Source organism: Abramis brama, assembly GCF_963993115.1.
Source record: "Abramis brama genome assembly, chromosome: 15".
Taxonomy (NCBI): domain Eukaryota; kingdom Metazoa; phylum Chordata; class Actinopteri; order Cypriniformes; family Leuciscidae; genus Abramis; species Abramis brama.
The window spans coordinates 25,109,102-25,129,434 of NC_139977.1; the positions used below are offsets into that span (position 1 = coordinate 25,109,102).

Here is a 20,333-nt window from a genome sequence, read left to right on the forward strand (position 1 = left end):
TTAGCACAAGGTGCCCTAGCTGTGCCGTCTTTTGTCTGTATTTCTTTTCTGAATGTAGTCTGTAACGTCTGGGAAATCACTGCATACCTGAACTTGCCATAAAAGTTTAAAAATGTTAATATATGGAAAGTGTCGGAATCCATCTTGCTAAACAACACAAACACAAATTTGCAGTGTGTATGAGGACATCATAATCCAGTATTGTATGAATATGAGGAAGGAGTATTATCAGTCCAACAAAACAGGTCAGCAAAGTGTTCCTTTAATTTCACTCCACCACCATCTCCCTTGTCTGAGTCATTAATATACTTATTCACAGTACTTATGTCAATTCAATTATTATATTTAAGTGTATCAAATGACTTATAATATTACTGTACTATATACTATTTCATATATTACTGCATTTCTATTTATATGAACATAACGTATGGAATAATTATACACTATTAGGATAATTCCAATTTCCAAATGTAGGCCTATTGTATTTATTTGTTTACAATTTAATTAATCAAGCAGCATTTTTCATTTTCAATCATTTTTTTTTTTTTTTACTTAAAACCACGTTATCGTAAATATAATTGTTAACTGAAATGATTCCTCCTTTGTTGAAGTGAAACCTCCATGTGAAAAGGGAGATTGTTGTAAGGTAATGAACGTGTTAATAAAACAGGGCGGAGCCCGACCGAATGACGCGTGTGCACGAGGATCACGTGATACAGTAGGAGCTGTCACATAAACGTACTGAACACAGCTTTCTGGTGATTAACAGCGATCATGCTTATTTTTATACAGATTGATACATTACGATTAGGCTGTCTATCAGCATGCGTTTTGTGCGAGTAATACGCGGTTTGTATGAGAGCAGCGTGATGGAGGAGAGATAGAGATCTGATAGCCACTCCTGCTGTCACCTAGCCTACACACTGAGTTCACTAATACTACACGCACAGTGGATGGGATGCCTTGGCTGTGACCTCCTCCTCTTCATGCATATAGATCCTCTTTCTTACCGGGATCAGCAAGTTGTCAAGAGAAAGGTAAATCAAGGATACGTTTGGAGGCCAGTTAGTCCCTCACCTGAGCAGGGTTAAACGGTTGATAAAAAAAAGAAAAGAAAAAAATCTCTTTAATTCCAGTGTGCTTTAATAAGAAACACTGCATTTGTTTTGCCAAAGCGTTTGCAGCATAGATGTGTAGCCTACAATGGAAAATCGGTCAATGTGAAATAGCCTAAATATAGCAAGTACAGGCACGTGACAAGATATTTTCAAGTATTTTTAATTTGACTGATGATGATTTTAAGAAAAGTGATTTAAGTGTCATAAGTTGAATTACTTGCAATACAAATACTTATATACTTAATAGGGGCACTGGCACCAAATTGATATGGTATTGTAAAGCTATTTGATTTAAAAATCGGGTATATCAATGTATTACTGATGACCCAAACCAAATCTCAGGTACCCTCAAAACAGGCTGCCAAATGTTATGACAAAATTACTGCATTTTACGACAACATTCAATATGGCTGGCCTAGGAAGTAGAGGTTTAAAAATAAAAACAATATCAAGGACATTGTAAAACTATGTCTGCATCCGAAATCACATAAAAAAGAAGTATGTTCTATATAGTATGAATGTCTGTAGTATGAGTGTAATCTGGACGTACTACGTTCGCCATGTTGTATGCACACTTCAGTTATTGGCTGTATCCGAAATCGCATACTTCCCTACTACACAGTAGTAGGTGAAAAACAGTAGGTGACAAAAGAAGTATGTCCGAATTCACAGAACTCATAAAGGAGTAGGCAAAAAGTACCCGGATGACCTACTACTTCCGGTGAAGTGTGCATACTACGGAATGTGCATACTGTGTCCGAAATCACATACTATTTTGATTAGGCACTTATTTTGAATAAGTAATTACTTCACGGACACTAAAAAAGGATGTTCTATATAGTATGAATTTGCCATGTTGTCATTATCATGGGACCTACCAACATTGCCATTAATAAATCATCTCCCGTGGCCTCATGGGATAGTAAAGGGTCCAATGTATGCACACTTCAGAATATCACCGGAAGAAGTACAGTAGGTCATCCCGGTACTTTAGTAAGTATGTGATTTCGAATGCAGCCTATGTATTTTAGAAAATTAAAAATGGTGGTAAATGGTCATTTGACTCAATCTGTGAGCGAATCAGTTAATCAGTCGACCAGTTCACAAATCATTTTGAATGATTCATCAGCAAATCAATTTTAATTTGCATGCTATTTAAAAGGAACATTCATATCCACTAATCAAAAACAACAGGAAATGCAATGAAATGGTTAAAAAGTGTGGGAACGTTGTCTCAAAACAGAACTGAACTTTCATGTTCAACTTCACACTTAAATGACACTCAAACAGAGGATTTTACTTGTAATTTGCATTTGGGACACAGTCTGCATTCAACCTTCCTCCGTCCTGCAAGCATATATGTGTGTCATCTTAGCAGGTCAGTGTTTTTAAATCTATTCTATCCGATAAACTGGGTTTGGTATGATAGAAACCAGGTGGACTTAGGCTAATGTTCCTAATCCCCTCTTACATGGCTCTCATGGCTCTGGGACAGCGAGGTGAACAGCCCTGTCCCATGGTGTTGTTCTCAGATCAGATGTGCCACCTCGTGCCTCATTTCACTTCAGATTTAGTCTGGTATCAAGTAATCTTGTGAAGAGATCTGTGTTTTACACCTCAGTTCTCCTCAGGGAGCTGCGAAGATCAGCATGGCTTCATGTGCTCAGCTCATGTAACGAATTGTGATTTGTGGGAAAATCACTTGATATCTGTGTCATTCTTGTCTTTTTTTCCCTCTCTCGCATATTTGATTCAGTGTGTTTGAGTGGTGGGCTGTGTTAGAGATGTACTCGCCACAGAGGAAGGACTTTGTCTCTCTGACGCTGGGAGACCAACACAACCGCAGCTACACCAACGGCAAGCACCGGAGACAGTCCTGCTGGAGGGTTAGTGTTTGCCTATTTTCTTCTTAAGATGCCATCTAAACCCTTGTTGTGCAGGACATAAACACAGAGCATTATATATTTTTCATTCATTAACTGTGATGGCTTCTGCGTCTTTATTTGTTTGTGTAAATGAGTGCCATTTTCCTGTCTGCGAGGCATCTTGACATCTATTTAATATTCTGAGAAGAAAATGCTGGCACTGTAGTCGTTGTGTTCAGTCCTAGCCAGACCGGGGATGTCAAAACCCTTGTTTTTTTTTCTTCCTCACATTTAATCTACTAATTTGTATTTACTTAATTATCACCGGAAAGCAGACACGCACTCCCTGCTAAGCCGAAAACACAGTTTTGTGGTTTGAAAAAAACAAAACTTTACTGTAGCTTAAAGGAACAGTTCATCAAAAAATAAAAAACTGTTCTGCTTGGATTTACTCACCGTCATGTCTTTCTAAACTACTTTATTTTTTTCTTGGGAACCCAAGTTGAGGCTCTTGTTCATGCAACACTATATTAATGTAAAAAAACAGCAACATAAGAACACCAAAAAAAGCAAACAAATCACTAAGTCAGTAAGTTCAACTCAAGAACTCGGTTAGTGAATGAATTGTCCTCAGTCAGCTCACTGACTATAACAACTGTTTTTATTTTAAGAAATGAATGATTTTATTCAGCAAGGATGCATTAAATTGATCAAAAGTGACAATAAAGACAAACAATATTTCAAATAAATGCTGTTCAAACTTTCTATTCAGTAAACAATTGTGAATAAAATGTATCAAATATTAAGAAGCAAAACAAAAAAAAATCAACATTGATAATAATAAGAAATGTTTATTGAGCAAAAATGAGAAGAATTTCTGAAGGATCATGTGACGCTGAAGACTGGAGTAATGATGTTGAAAATTCAGCTTTATCATCACAGAAATAAATTACATTTTTCAATATATAAAATAGAAAACAGTTACTATATTTTAAATCAAATAAATGCAGATTTTATTCAAAGTGACCCCAAACTTTTCAAAGGTAGTGTATCTAATTTTTGTTTCACAGAAAAATAAAATCATGCAGGTTTGAGGAAATGTAGGATTTTTTGGGTGAACTATCCCTTTAATGCCTTCCATTACCTGAAATGCATGTTGATTAAATTAGCTAGGTTGATAAAACTATAGTGACGTTTGTACTGAGAGAAAAGTTCTTTTAGATTTGATTTGCGAGTGCAGGATAAATCATATTGTCATTTTTTTCCCTGTAGCTTTGTTTTTGTAGCACTATATTTGGCGGTCATTGCAGTTGCCACGTCAATCCATCAAATATAAAATTGCTGCACTTTCCTCTGATTGTCCGTGTATTGTTTGCGTTTGTTTTGGCAGAAATGGAAGCAGCTGTCTCGGCTTCAGCGCAGTCTGATTCTTTTCCTGCTTGCCTTCCTCTTCATCTGTGGGATTCTTTCCTATTCCAGTCTGTCGGAGCAGTGGAGAGGTACTTATTCAGTCCTCTTTAATGACATTTCACAGGATATGAAAGGTGAAATCACAAAAGATAGATGATTGGTACAGCCTCTGCCCGTTTATATTAGCTGCTGGGGTAAAAGTTTTATTAAACATCACACGGTTTGCTATTAATAATTCACATGAGATTTGTTTATTGTCTAGGGCTCTCTGACAGATCTTTGAAAGAGGACTGGGTTGAAATGGAAAACAGAGGTCTCAGGCCTATTCCTCCTGGCCTCGTCCCAAAGCTCCCACCAGTTGTTGTCCCTGGGGTCCAGGACGTCCCACCAGAAGTGCTGCCGGAGCTTCAAAGACCAAGCATTCCAATACTTCCCAAACCTCCAGCTATGGTTAGTAGGAATATTTCTCAGTTATCTGGTATATTTATTATATTGTTTCATTTATAATTTTTCTCCTCATTTTTAATGGTTTTTCCAGCCCCTGCTAAAACAACAACAAAACAACTTGAATCTTAAACCAAAATTAAAAAATAAAAATAAAAATTTGTAAATTCAAAATAAAAGCTTTTTAAATAAATAAATTTGATCAATTATAGCACTATTATATTGATAAAGTAAATTTAAAAAGATTAAAAAATTACAATTGTTACTAAATAAAAAAAAACATTACAAATAATATTAATTAAAATATAGAACATGTTTTGATTGTTTCTAAATACAAAATAAATCAAATATTTTAATATTATGTTAATAAGGTAATTCATGACATACAAAAACATTATGCACATGCGTATTAGTGTTTCTTCACAAAGTGTCTGTCCTGGTATGCATAAGACAGCGTTTTTAAGTCTATTTCGCGAATCCGCGTGAACGGGGATCGTTTTTCTGTATGCGAAAAATGCGAAGAAAAAACGTTTCCGTTTTTTGGATATATTTGTTGTGTAAATGTATCCTAAGATTCTTTATCTACTCTTGTTTTTTTATGTTGGGCGGTTTGAATCAGCAGAGGAAGCCCCCTAGCAAGCGTGGTCCTCCAGCTCTACAGAAGCGGGGGAATGTGTCAGATTGGCAGGTGAAAGATAGAGAAGAACCCGAACCCGAGATCAAGAGAGAAGACGACGGAGGGAAAGAAGCAAAAACAGTCATTAGGTTTGGACATTTTACATTCAAGCAATGAAGACATTTTTACAGTATATGAGACCTTTAATTATGATAAATGGTTAAAGGATTAGTCATTGACTTTTATTTGTTGTTGGCTTAGTATTTAACCTTTTGAGTAAGTAGAGGTATTAAAACTGACAGTAATTATGAGTTTTATTGCCAATTATTTGTTATTAGTCTCACTCACACGCTTGAAAGCTACTAAGAATTTGATCCCCTCCACTAAATGAAATACATTTTCACATTGATGCTTGTCAGATTCATCCGGCCATTGTATTTGGGTACATATTAATGACAAATTTCTTTAAGAAATAGTTAATTGTGTGTTAATTTACTCACCGTCATGCCATTCGAAACATGTACGCTACTAATTGGATTTTTTCAAACTTTTTTTGCCACAGACCTGCAATATTATGATCCTCTTGCGATCCCCCCCCCCTCCTCCTCCTTAAATATAAAGGTAGATAAATATATGAAAAAAGTACACTACCGCTCTGAAGTTCAGGGTCGATAATATTTTTTTAAAACAGTTAATACTTTTATTTAGCAAGCATGCAAAAAAATGATAAAAACACCTAAAATCTTAAAAACCCTGGAAGAAAAAAAACATTTACAGTTTTTTCAAAAAAATATTAAGGACTATTTTCAACATGGATAATAATAGTAAGCATAATATAAAATTCTGAAAATGTTAACATTTAACAATATTTATTTTTTGCGCACCTCTTGTGGTCCACAGTTTGAAAACTCCTGAATTTGGAACACAATTTTATTTCCTATACTTACAATGACATTTAGTGTGTGTTCACACATGGCATATTTGGTAAGATTAAAATGGACTCTGGTGCGATGGCTCTTTTAATGCGGTTCATTTGAACACTGCCATCCGAACCTTGGTGCGAACCAAACAAGTGGACCGCTTCCAAAACGAACTCAAATATTAACGTAACACGGACCAAAGACATCTAAACGAACCAAAAACAGGATGTGATGTCACAAGAATTGCTTGTGGTGTTTTACACATTTTATCTTTCACACTCCTTTACACATCTATAAGCTCTTCATGTATTCTCAGCTGGTATAAATATATTTATCATATTTACGCTCATACAACGAGCGCGTTTAGCCCAGCACACAGCATTGTTTTGGATGTTTGCTTAGTTCCGTCACAAAATAAACGTCATTAAAAAATACGTAATATTTTTTGTTTTGTATGTTTAGGTTCGGTCTTAAAAATGACAGTGTGAACGCTAAGTGTACCAGGACTAAATGTATAATTTTCATTTTTGTCCAGACCAAAAGAACCAAGAGAAACGAAGTACAAGTGTGAACACCTTATAGTGCTCACAGCTGCTCCAAAATTTACACACACAAAAAAGGAATGATATAAAAATGATAACAGATTTTCATTTTTGGATGAATTCTCACTTTTAAGGCCCTGAGCGTTATTGAGCGTTGACCGGGACAGTTTTTGCGGTGTGCATCGGTGAAGAGAGAACTCTGATTGCATGTTCGGCTTAGCGAACAAGTCAGTCAATAAAAGCTAAAGTGATGAAGGCGACCAAAGAAGTCAAGACGCCACAGACAGAAGGCTGCTAATTTTACGTCATCTTACCTGAAAATGGTGAGCAAGTGCTGCTTAGTTTCGGTTTCCCTTTTTAAATGACGAATATAGACTATACCTTCTAATATAGAATATACAGTTATTTCCTTAAACGCAGGTTCAGAACGCACATGCTCGTCGACAGTCGCCTGTAGTCCTTTTGGTGTGTTCAAGCGCAGGTTTTTGGCCGAGACGCAGCCGACGTGAGGTGACAACACAGTCAGCTTTTATCGTCACCAGTTCTTTTACGTTGGCCTGGTGTGTCACTGCCTTTAGAAAGAGCAGAGAATACATTACAGGAGCAGAAGACAAACACTCCTGTGTGCTGATAGTGCCTCAGGGAACAGTTTATTAACAGTTGAGCTGGTAATGCAGCGTTTTTGAAGTGAGTTGTGATGAGCTTTCATTTCCTCCAGCTGTGTCCTGTTGTGGGACTCCTAGTCATGTGTAATTGCAGTTATAATCATGGGTCATGTGGAAGGAATCAGTGCTATTATGGGTGCTGAATCTCTGGATTGGATGTTACAATTGATGCCAGTGTTGTTTTTGGACTCCTAGCTGGCGCGGGGCAATGATCGAGGCGGAGCTTCAGTCCACCGCCCATGGGAAAGAAGGAACAGTGGCTGAGGCCGAGGGAGCTACCAACTTAGAACCAGGTATCAGAATTCATCCCACAATTATTAGTTATGTCTGTAGCACAAAGGCCAAACGTCTCAGACATGTGATCATCTTAATGTCTTTCTGTGATTTATTTGTTGTACACAGTCACAGTGAAGCCCGTGGATCGCATAGAGGCGGTGCGGGAGGCTTTCAGGCACGCGTGGAAGGGCTACAAGGCTTTTGCGTGGGGTCATGATGAACTGAAGCCCATATCTAAGACTCACGGAGAGTGGTTCGGTCTGGGCCTCACACTTATAGATGCACTAGACACCATGTGGATCCTTGGCCTGAAAGACGGTGAGTCTTGTAACTGCAGCTTTTGTTTTTTGAGCACTGTATCACATTTCAAATCTATTGCTTGTTTCATTTCCGATTGTCAACATTGATTAAAAGTGACAGCATTAAATTGATTAAAAGCGACATTAAAGACTTTTACATTGTTACCAAAAATATATGTTGTTAAATAAATACTGTTCTTTTGAATCTATCCATTAATCAAAGAATCCTGCAAAAATGTATCAAAGTTTCCACAAAATTATTAAGCACAACTGTTTACCTCATTGATAATAATAAAAAATGTTTCTTGAGCAGCAAATCAGCATATTAGAATGATTTCTGAAGGATCATGTGTTTTAATGTAAAACATTACATTTTAAAGTATGTGTTTTTACAGTATTTTTGATCAAATAAATGCAGCCTTGGTGAGCATAAAAAACATTAAAATATCATTCTGACCCAAAACCTTTGAACAGTTGTGCATATCCACAGTTGGACGTTGCTGGCATACAAATTAGTGAGTGTCAAAAGTGTGTTTTAAGAAAGAAAGTCCACGGGGCCTAAAGTTCCCATATAAATAAACCCATTAATCAAAAATATATTGAGTGAAAAAGACTATATAAATATGAATAATGATGGAAAAATTGTACTTTGCCCCCCCCCCCCCCCCCCCCCCCAACTTCTCTTTCTCTCTCTCTCTCTCTCCTCTCTCTATGTATCTCTCTCTTTCCAAATCTTTCCATATTAGAGTTTGCAGATGCGAGGAAGTGGGTCGAGACAGAATTATCTTTTTCCAAGAATGTGGATGTGAATCTTTTTGAGAGCACCATCCGTATTTTGGGGGGTCTCTTGAGCACGTACCACTTGTCCGGGGACACACTCTTCCTGGAAAAAGCTGTAAGTACTTCATATCTTTATTTAATTTAGTATCATCCTCATTATCCTTCATATCCTTCATTATACTTCATCATCCTAGTAAAGGACAAAGTATAGCTTTAAAGGTTTATAGCTTTTGGCTTACACAGATGAGTCAACTGTTTTAATAGACCACAGATAAAACACTTGTTGTGTCTCTGTTTTTGTAGAAAGACATTGGCTCCAGATTAATGCCTGCTTTCAAAACGCCATCTAAAATCCCCTACTCTGACGTGAACATTGGTAAAGGAACCGCTCACCCTCCACGCTGGACCACAGACAGCACAGTCGCAGAGGTGACCAGCATTCAGCTGGAGTTCAGAGAGCTCAGCCGACTCACACAGGACCCGCAGTACCAGGTACATTATTTGTACCATTAATTTCTTTTTTTTTCTATTTTTTTATTTAATTAATTAATGTATTTATTTATTTATATCTCCCTCTGTTCTCAGAATGCAGTGGAGGAGGTGACCAGACAGGTCCACAGATTGGAGGGAAAGCGTGATGGTCTGGTGCCCATGTTCATCAACACAAACACTGGTAAATTCACTCGGCGAGGGGCCTTTACGCTGGGGGCCCGTGCGGACAGCTACTACGAGTACCTGCTCAAACAGTGGCTACAGGGTGGCAAGAAAGAGACTGAGTGAGTTACACTAACAGCAGATACTAATGCAGCTTTGGCTGACGGTTCATAAATTTAGTGCTTCAACCGGGTGTCAATAGCCCACTGGTGCTTTTAGCTAATGGGTTCCAGAGAATTGGCGATGCTCACTGAGCCTAATGTACTGAGGTTATGCTTCTGGTCTGGGGTGGTATGATTGATTCACATTGTCAGTTACTGATAGAGTGAATTGCACTGGGAAAGAACAAAAAAACTGAGCATGGTTTAATTGTTATGTAACTACATGCTACTTAGCCTTGACAGTGATACAAGTACTTGCCACTTGTGTTGCTCTTGAAAACCTGGAGGTGACTTCGGTGCATTTATTATGATGTCATCATTTCTTGATGGAATTGGTTTCAAGAGGTCTCAAATTATATAAGTGTAAATGCTTCTGTTTGAATGTCAAATTTGGGACTCAGGCACTTAAAAACATTGTGCTATGAAGTAGAAAACAGACAGTGGTGATAAGTGTGTAATTTGTGTGCTGCTAGGATCACCAAAAATAACAACCCGTTTTCAAATAGGCTTCCTGAACACTCACCCTGGCAGCTATTGGATAGTCAATATCAATGTTGCTCAATGTATTTTAACATTAAAAAAATTGTATATTGGTATAATAATGCAATATTCCTTTAGCTGTAATTCCAGCAAAAATCACTATTGCTCATATTTAAGTGGGGATGCACAAAATTATTATTATTGTTTATCAAAATTGTATATTGTATGTTTAATTGTGCATGCTCATTTCCTTTATTTTTCTATTTAATTTTCTTTTGCTGTAATGTACCTTAGCTATTTATATATATAGGTTATATATATACATATATAATTACATTTAGAATACCCCTTGTCAATTAACGCTCACTAAATCTAAGCAATCGAATAATTTAATAACACTATAAATGTAATTTTTAGCAAATTCGTGATGCCTACTAAATTCACTTGTTACATTTAAAATGATTTAATGTGTTGTTATATTTGTTAGAGTTTTATTTCATTCATTTAGACAAATTAGTATTGAATTGTAATATCAGCCATTTTCAGTTATCAACCATTACATTGAAATAATTAGTGACTTTTTGTATTGGCACATAAATCATCTCAGACATAAATGATACCTCAAATGGTGTAGCTTTTTTGAGGAGAGGTGTGCTGTTACGTTTCTAACTAGTTGAACTTTTTGTCTGATGGACAATAAAATGAGTAAAAAAGCCCTCCCAGGACCGTATCAGATGACTGATATAGGCATACTGTCATGGGCATGTTTCGCACATGTCCACCACCATTAGGGACTGTGCCAAGGTGTCATTGCTCCTGGCGAAATGCGACATCAGCCATTTTGTGCACTTGACAGGATGTTATTCTGTCTTCCTGTTCTCTCTGCCCGTGCGATTCAGTCTCTGTTAAGCTTGACGGATCATTGTCATGCACTGCTCGCACCTGAGTCTCGTTAGACTCCCGCTGTGTTGACATCACACACACTTGCTTCTCGCTGATAGTATTTTTTCCTTGGGTTCGGTTTTGAATAATTCAGTAAAAAGGTGTTCACTGGGGTTCAGTAGACACTGACTGTTAATAAGTTTTGATAAATGTCTGGTGTGGAATATCAAATCCACCATGTTGGTGATGGATATGCTAGTCAATGACAGGGAATGTGGTCTATTTAAATGACCTCTGAGTCTGAATCCTGTCTGTTATCTCGCCAAGACACTGATGGGGTGGGATCGGAGACCTCACTATCTATGCTTGATTTTATACATCACTTGGACACGTATGAGGATCAACTGAAGTCTGGGACGCTCTCAATGTACAATTAAGATGCAGTAGCTTATTTTTGTCTCTAGAGGGCGAACTTAATCACGTCAAATGCATAGTGTGATGTTTGCATATTGTTTCAGGTTGCTGGAGGACTATCTTCAGGCTGTAGAAGGTGTCAAAAAGAATCTCTTGAGACAGACTTCTCCTAGTAAACTGACCTTCGTTGGGGAGCTGTCCAACGGCCGTCTCAATCCCAAGATGGTAAGAGAGTCATAACTTAATTTGTGTCATTCTTAAAGGGATAGTTCACCCAAAAATGAAAATTCACGTTGTTCCAAACATGTATGCTGTTATTTTTTGTCTGTGGATCACAAAATTGGAAATAGCAAAAAATTCTACTTTAATGTTTCCAAGAAAAAAATAATAGAGTACAGATTTGGAACAACATAAGGGTGAGTGCATAGTGACAGAATTTTAATTATTTATTCCTTTGACCATTCTTTTGTGTTTGCTCTATAAATATATGTAATCTATACCTCACATTATTTGTTCCTATAATCTAGTGGTTTTAATGAAATTGGCTTTTTCATGAGTATGGAAATAAACCAGCATAATGGAGATTTGAGACCTTTGTGACTCATACACCTTTTTAACCCTGTAAAGCCTGACATATGAAATATAGTCAGTAAAATCCTTTTTTTTTATTTTTTAAATGGAACAGTTAACTGAACCTTTAGACAAAATATTTAAAAAGAGATAGAGAAAATTTGCTTACGTTTTTTAAGTATCATATTTGATAAATCAGTTTTTATGGCTCATACAGTATGATATACTGTAGGAGAATATGGAGCTCATTGGAGGAGGAACATATATTTTTTATATGAAATTCTGATCAAATATGAAATTTCTGGCAAAACAATGCAATGCAATACAATGATGATTGAAAGATGTACAAATAAACTTTCCTCAAAAGCAATGTATAATATTTGATACATTTAATCATGCTTTTTCTAAAAAAAAAAAAAAAAAAAAAAATATTGTATAGATAATCAAGTAAAGCGAAGTTGTTTCAGTCCAGTAAATGTTCATCTTAAAATATCACTAACAATATAAAAGTTACTTTTATGTTTACTCTATAAAAATCAGTAAAGATTTCACAGCAAAAAGACACATGTACCGACCTGAAGGATAACGTTTTTTTAAATTGTAAACTTACTAAAAAGGTATCACCTATCAATCAGAGGGCAGAAAGTATGTAGCAACTTTTGATCATGTTGGTTATTTAGAGGCTTTGTCATTTTGTGTATCAAATATGATATAGTAGGCTCTTTCTCCATAACAACACTCTCACTGTCTCATCCAGGATCACTTGGTGTGTTTTCTTCCTGGCACGCTGGCTCTCGGCGCTCACAACGGCCTGCCCGCTGATCACATGGACCTGGCTCTGCAGTTGATGGAGACGTGCCATCAGATGTATGCGCAGATGGAGACGGGCCTGAGCCCAGAGATCGCTCACTTTAACCTGCAGTACCAAAGCGGACGGGACATCGATGTGAAGGTTCATTAACCTCTACAGTCACCTCTCATTTTTGACAATAAACTCCCTTGGTGGTTGGAGACAAGGCCTTAAACTGCTGATGCAGGTTTTGGAACAAAACCATAATGCCTTTTCTCTCCTTTGTCTAGAAATAAAATTGTAATAGACCCCCCTGTGTTGGGTTCAGATTGTCTAATCAAGGTTTATCCTTCTGTTCTGAAGAGCAAAACAGTTTCTGCGCTCAGCACTGATGAGATGACCTTTATAATAGTTGGTGCCCTTTTACATTAATAGATTTTGTTTCCCCTCTCTCAATACGTATGTGCAGCCTGCCGACAGACACAACTTGCTGAGACCAGAGACCGTAGAGAGTCTGTTCTACATGTACAGTTTCACCAATGACAGCAAATACAGGGACTGGGGCTGGGACATACTGCAAAGTTTCAACAAGCACACCAGAGTGAGTGAGACCTGCAAGAATTTTCTCTGAATTTTACATGACAAGAGGTCAATCATTTTGTAAATGGCACATTTGATAGTTTTTCTTACATTACAAGAAAGATACTGTAGGGTCCAAAATCTGAAACTCAAAATATAATTTTAATAATAATAAAAAAAGGAGAATATATTTTAGATTTTAACTATTTGTTATATATATAAACACAAAAAAAATCGCTGTTTGGATTTAAATAGGCCAATGCTTAAGAGTCTAACCAGTTCTTCTAACCCTAATTGATGGAGTGTGTAGCTTTTCATTTCTTAAACATCCTTGTATGAAGACACATCATGGCCATATTCCAGGATGACAATGTCAAGATTCATCAGGCTCAAATTGTGAAAGAATGGTTGGGAGGGAGCATGAAGAATCATTTCCACACATAAATTTGCACCTCTGAGTCCAGACAGAGTACTTCACTCTCGCATTGTCTATACAAGATCTTGACCAAAAATGTATGCACCTCTTGATTGAAATAACATCACAACATATATTTTCATCAAGAGGTGCATCAATTTTTGGTCAAGATCTTATATTGACTCTGTTAAGTCTATTCCAGCACATCCCAAAGACTTTCAATGAATTTAAAGTCTGGACTCAGAGGTGCCAATTCATGTGTGGAAATCATTCTTCATGCTCCCTCCCAACAGTTCTTTCACAATTTATTAAATCAGCCAATGTTAAAAAAAATGTATTCATCAGAATCTGTCCATATTAGAGAAAATCCAAGATTGTACTATATATTTCTGTTTTCACATTTAGATTACCTTGTCCATCATCTAATGTTCACTTAAAGACTTAACGCTAATCTCTAAAATGGCTAAATAAATGAATAACACTGTTAAATGTAATCTTGAGCAAATCTCAAAATTATTTTCCCCCACATTTTATGCCAAAATTCACTTGTAGCTTTTAAGATGCTTGATTCTATCTTTTAGTGGGTGTGGGTGTTTTTTAAAGACAAAATAGTATAGAATTTTAATATATTTCATTTATCGGTCTCAGCTGGAAGCATGTTCGCTACCCATTGAACAGTGTGCTAGCTGTGCCAATAATAAATAAAGAAACTCAATTTCTGTCTCAGGTCCCCAGCGGGGGCTACACCTCCATAGGTAACGTCCGTGACCCGCTGAACCCCGCACCCAGAGATAAGATGGAGAGCTTCTTCCTGGGCGAGACGCTGAAGTATCTCTTCCTCCTGTTCTCTGACGACACCGAGCTGCTCAGTCTGGATAAGTACGTGTTCAACACTGAAGCCCATCCACTGCCCGTATGGCCCTCTGCCTCGTGAGAGAATCACACCAGTCCTCCCTTGCAGAGACGTTTGGGTTTCAACAGGAAATGATGCAGGCTTCACAGGAAGTGACCCCTCAGAGCTGCTCTGCAGGAATGTTTCTGCTCTAAACTGAGGTGGCAGGTTATGCACTGACCTTTAACTGTGCACTTGAGCTTTATTCAAATGTGGTGAGACTATTTCCTCACCCAGAAGAACAGGTTTGGTGGAGGTGTTCCTCATTATGGTTGGTGAAACATCTCAAATATTGTTTCCTCCTTTACAAGACTTCACTTACCTTTGAGCTCACAGGACAACTGCAAAGTGTTGGACAAGCCCATGCAGCTGCCACAATTTGTAGATGTCTCATCTTCCATATGTGGGACAGAAACATTAGTGTCAGAGCTCCGTAAATCACCAGGCAGACTGCTGAAATCACACACTGTGAAAATGCCAAGCACTTTGTAAAATGAAGACTTCTTTTTTTGTGTGAACGTTGTTATTTCTGTGTCTATAGAAGGACGCTCTCGATGGGAGTGCCTCGCCTTTATTTTTGCAGGCTGTTACAGAAAGAAACTGCGTGTCAATTTCTAAATGTTTCTTTCTTGTGAGAGTCAGGGTGCATTAGGGAACATATTGAGTCCTTTACAGATCATCTTGAGATTTATGTGGGAGCCCTGTGGGATTGTGTATTTTTCTGTTATTTATGTTGACTTAAGTGAGCATACTTCAGTAAACGCTAATGATTTGATGTAGTGGATTTCGCCCGAAGCCCTGCTTGTTATACACTGTAGATTTACGTTATTATCTACAAATATTAGAAGCTGTTGCACGGCACTGGATGCTGTGATGCTACATTGAGCTGAACCGCGATCAAAGGTGTATATATGTTCATTTATTAATTTGGTAACACTTTACAAGAAGTTTTCAAATGTTCACTGTACATTATTTAATGCATAAGTTAACATAACCAAACCATGAACAATACTTCTGCAGCATTTATTAATCTGTAATGTTAGTTTCTACATTTACTGTTGTAACTGTTAACATTAGTCAATGCATTATGAACTAGCATGAATAAACAATGAACAATTGTATTTTTACTAACATTTATAAAGGGTAATAAATGCTGTAATAATACATTGCTCATAATTAGTTCATCACTAATGCATTAACTAATGTGAAGAAATGAGACCTTATTGTAAAGTGTTACCATTCATTCAAATTTCACAGCACAACTAATTGAAAAACATTGCTTGAAGGATAAACTGATTCTCATCAACAGTCAAGATTACTTCTGACATTAAAGCTACAAAATTGTCCTTGTCATATTAGAGTGCAGTCATAATCTCTGTCCGCACACTGCCATCTGTTTTAATATGTTAGATTATTGTAGACAGGTTTGAAACAGTTGAATGAATCACTTACCCAACAATGAAATGAAAACGTCATCATATATTCACACTCATGTCATTCCAAACCCAAATTACATTCTTTCTTCCTGGTCAATTCTGAATTAATTCCTCCTTTTGTGGTCCAAGAAAGAAGGTCGTACAGGTTTGGAATGACATGAGGGTGAATAAACGATCACAGAAGTTTCATTTTTAGGTGAGCTGTCTTATGATAAATCCTTCATTTAGGTCCTTTATATTTTCTGATAATAAGGTTGTTTCCGCCACTGGATAACAAGGATAATAATATTGAAGGTAATTGCAACTTTTTATCTCACAATTCTGACTTTTTTTCTCATAATTGTGAATTTATATCTCTCAATTTCTTTCCTCAGAATTGGACTTTATAACTCAATTCTTAGGGGGAAAAAAAAGTCAGAACTGCAGGATATAAACTCGCAATTGCGAGAAAATGTCAAAATTGTGAGCTGCCTTTTTTTCTCAGAATTGGACTATAATGCACAATTACGAGAAGTTAATAAATTCTAAAACTTGATTTTTAGGGGGAAAAATCTGAATAGCGTGTCTCGAAATTACAAGTTTATATCTCGCAGTTCTTACCAAAAAAAAAAAAAAAGCGCAATTGCAACTGTAGGCTATTTCTTATGGAAGCTTGTTTCCACGACAGAATAAAAATGTAAAAGATAGCCTAATTGCAACTTTTCATCTCAGTTCGGACTTTTTTTTCTTTTCTTTTTTCTCACAGGTACAAGTTTACATCTTGCAATTCAGACTTTGTTTCTCAGAATTGCATGATAAACTCGCAAATCTGACTTTTCTCGCAATAGCGAGTAGCCTAGCCTATGCTATATCTCGCAATTCTGACTTTTTTCTTCCAATTCTGACTTTTTTTCTCGCAATTGTGAGTTTAGGCCTATATCACGCAATTCTGAGATGTAAACTTGCAATTGCGAAAACTATAAGATAAAAAGTCGCAATTATAATTTTTATTCAGTGGTGGAAACAAGCTTCTATAATTTCTCTTGCGTATCGCTTGTTGAGTTTATTTGCGCCGTCAAGTGTTTTCTCTTATCGTCTCGTGTCTTTGGTCAAACAAGTCATCCAATCAAAACATCCAGGCCTTCAGAAGCTGTCAAACAATCCTTCATCTGAAACAATCCATTTTCAAGGTGATTGACATTTGCATTACAATATGTCTGTTCCGTGTCACAATCCTCTTGCTGCCTCTAGTGATAGCCTACGACGTAAAAATCTGCATCGCTTGTGCCTTTGGATTTCCAGAATTGAGTGATCGCATGATAATGAGCGATTTCCCTCTGATTGCTTCTCCCGTCTCTTTGCTGCAATCAGCGGTTTTTGATTACCGTTTGTGCTCGCCAGCCAATGTTAAATGAAGGAGCCCGGAGTGGACACAGATCTGATGAGGGTTTGTGAAGGTCAGGTTGTGTTAGATGTATTAATATCCAGCACAGCTGAGCTATATTTCATAATGGTGAAGTTGTGATTATATGTATTTTGTAAGATGCAAGCAGGTCTCTGGGGTTGTTGACATTTGTATAGTGTAAAAATGAAATGGATTAAAAAGTAGACTATACAGTAAGTAAATTATTATTTTGTTGTACATTTGTTTGAGATTCATCTTGGGCTAGGCTTTACTTTCTTTAATTATTCAAATTATTATTAGCCTATTATTTTGGATTTAATTATTTTTTTTTTGTATGTAGCGAAATTAAAAGTCGCCGATTTATCACATGCAATTGCAAAGTGCCACCTTTGAGATTTAATATTATAGAATGTATATTTCTACAATTTCCTAACAAAAAAGAACTCTACCTAGCCTAGTGTGATTATGCATTTTGTTCATGTTATTAATTATATGCATACTTTTTCATGCTAATCAAATTATGCTTATTACATATGCATAATTTAAAATCTATGGAAAAACTGCTTTCATGTAAAATGGCCTCTCTGGAAGTGGAAATTAAATTAATGTTGTAAAAGTTGTTCTTGTAAATAGTGTTTGAAAAACTTGCTTTGCACAAATCATTTTCTTAATCCAGTATTTTGTCTTGTGTTCCAGTGAAAATATTTAAACATCCTTAAAACAAGTTAAATGTACATGATAAGCAAACGATAAGACATTCATTTCTTGAGGTAAGTTTATTTTTCTTACCCTATTAAATCTAACACAATTTAGTGAAGTTTATGCTTAAAACAGACAAAACACAAAAAATTTCACTGTTTCTTGTGTAAGTTTTTTTTTTTTGTTGTTCGAGTAAGGATGTTTAGATATTTTTGTTTTACTGGAAAATAAGATAAAAATACTGTTTAAGAAAGTCAACTTTTTTTTGTGTATAGTCTTGTAACTATTCCTACATTAAAAACACAACAAAATAAAACCATCCAGCAGAAGTTATCTCTGTGTTCTTTTTAACAAATGCAGAGGTTCGTCGGTATACATAAAATCAGTGCAACCAATACATCGCCTGACATCCACTCAGATATGTAGTTCAGCCAAGCACACTTTATCTCTGATCCCACTCGGATGCCCGTCTCAACCAAGGCAGAAACCACTGTGAGAATTTCCAATTTCCGCTGTGAACATTTTTTGTTACTGACCTGTTTGAGGGTTTTCAGTCATGCACTTTCTTGGTTGCCGATGTGTGAGAGTCCTGCTCCTATGACTTGCCCGCTGAATGTCAATGTCGTGTTTGGTCATGTCTTTATAATAAGGCTTGAACACACTACTGCCCTGTAGATCACAACTTCCTGCCATCTGAGAGCTTTAGCATATGGAGAACAATACGTAATGTCTTTGTGTCCAGTCCTTAATCAGTATTTTTGTCTTTTTTACATATCCTTTCTTTAGTGTGTAATGTTGCTGTTTGAGCATGAAAAGGTCTGCAAATCACAAAGTCCACTCCAAAGGGCCCTGAATTGCCTTGATTATTATAGTTCATATCCCTCATTTAAATAATTCTCACCCAAGGTATATGCAAAAAAAGGGGAGGCAAGGCCTGGTTGAGTTGCATTAGTGACCCTGTCCCAAATGGATCCCTAAACCCTCGCGATCTTCCTCCGAGTCTGCACTTTTATGACGTAGTCTGCCGCTTTGACTGTCGGGTGGAAGTCTGCACGGAGTCTCAGTGCGGGCTCGGCAAAAGTCTGCATCGGGGGCGTTCGCTAGCACCCTTCTGAAATCTAAAATGACAAATGGGGCACCGGTCTGTACAGTCTTGTGGACTTAAAGGGTTAGTTCACCCAAAAATGAACATTCTGTCATCATTTACTCACCCTCATGTTGTTCCAAACCCGTAAGACTTCAAATATCTTCAGAACACAAATGAAGATCTTTTAATGAAATCTGAGAGCTGTTTATTCCTCCAGCCTTATTATAAATACATGACCAAACACGACATTGACATTCTGCGGTCAGGTCAGAGGCGCAGGACTCTCTCACGTCGGCAACCAAGAAAGTGCATGACTGAAAACCCTCAAACAGGTCAGCAACAAAAAATGTTCAGAGCGGAAATTGGAAATTCTCCCAGTGTGGTTTCTGCCTTGGTTTCTGCAAACAAAGCACTCACATCGCTTCATAAATTTGAAGTAAAACCCCTGTAGTCACATGGATTACTTTTATGATGTCTTTACTACCTTTCTGGGACTTGAAAGTGGTAGTTGCGTGTCAATGGAAGGATAGAAAGCAATTAAATTTCATTAAAAAAAGGTCCCCCTTTATTAAGAGGCTTTAAGTACTATGTACTTACATTGAAATTAATAATTTGATACAATGGACTTATTGTGTACATACATGTTTTTACATTGTACTTATATTTTGTAATTACACTGTTGACCCTTCCCTTACACCTTAACCCACCCTTAAACCTACCCATACCACCACACCTGTCCCGAACCTTACCCGTATCACACCTCAATAGCAGCAAAAGTGTTTTACAATACAACATGAACACAATAAGTACATTGTACTTATTTTTCGATGCAAGTACATAGTACTTAAAGCCACTTAATATAAAGTGGGACCAAAAAAAAATCTTCATTTGTGTTCTGAAGATGAACGAAAGTCAGGTTTGCAACAACATGAGGGTGATTTCATTTTTGGGT

General features: G+C 36.9%; 1 protein-coding gene across 3 annotated transcripts; it reads left to right on the forward strand.

Moving 5' to 3' along the window:
* Positions 1–689: 689 nt before the first annotated feature.
* man1b1a (mannosidase, alpha, class 1B, member 1a) lies at positions 690–16,812 on the forward strand. Of its 3 annotated transcripts, XR_014609192.1 has the most exons (15): positions 692–1,040; positions 2,878–3,007; positions 4,377–4,485; positions 4,659–4,846; positions 5,460–5,605; positions 7,779–7,876; positions 7,986–8,177; positions 8,905–9,053; positions 9,242–9,430; positions 9,524–9,714; positions 11,634–11,754; positions 12,857–13,051; positions 13,359–13,490; positions 14,611–15,498; positions 16,007–16,812. XR_014609192.1 is itself a non-coding variant. In XM_084136590.1 (14 exons), exons 2-14 carry the CDS (start codon positions 2,906–2,908, stop codon positions 14,815–14,817), a joined length of 2,019 nt encoding a protein of 672 aa, XP_083992716.1. In that variant the 5' UTR covers positions 690–1,040; positions 2,878–2,905; the 3' UTR covers positions 14,818–16,812. The 3 variants fall into 3 exon arrangements, 2 of the variants coding, with proteins under 2 accessions (XP_083992716.1, XP_083992717.1); XM_084136590.1 differs by having other exon boundaries at positions 690–1,040; positions 14,611–16,812; XM_084136591.1 differs by having other exon boundaries at positions 5,463–5,605; positions 14,611–16,812.
* The last annotated feature ends 3,521 nt before the right edge of the window (positions 16,813–20,333 follow it).

Coding starts and splice junctions, on each gene's coding strand:
- man1b1a (XM_084136590.1), top strand. CDS start 2,906: ATGTACTCGCCACAGAGGAAGGACTTTGTCTCTCTGACGCTGGGAGAC. Junction 4,847..5,459: donor TTCCCAAACCTCCAGCTATG/GTTAGTAGGAAT, acceptor GGTTTGAATCAG/CAGAGGAAGCCCCCTAGCAA. Junction 9,431..9,523: donor CACAGGACCCGCAGTACCAG/GTACATTATTTG, acceptor CTCTGTTCTCAG/AATGCAGTGGAGGAGGTGAC.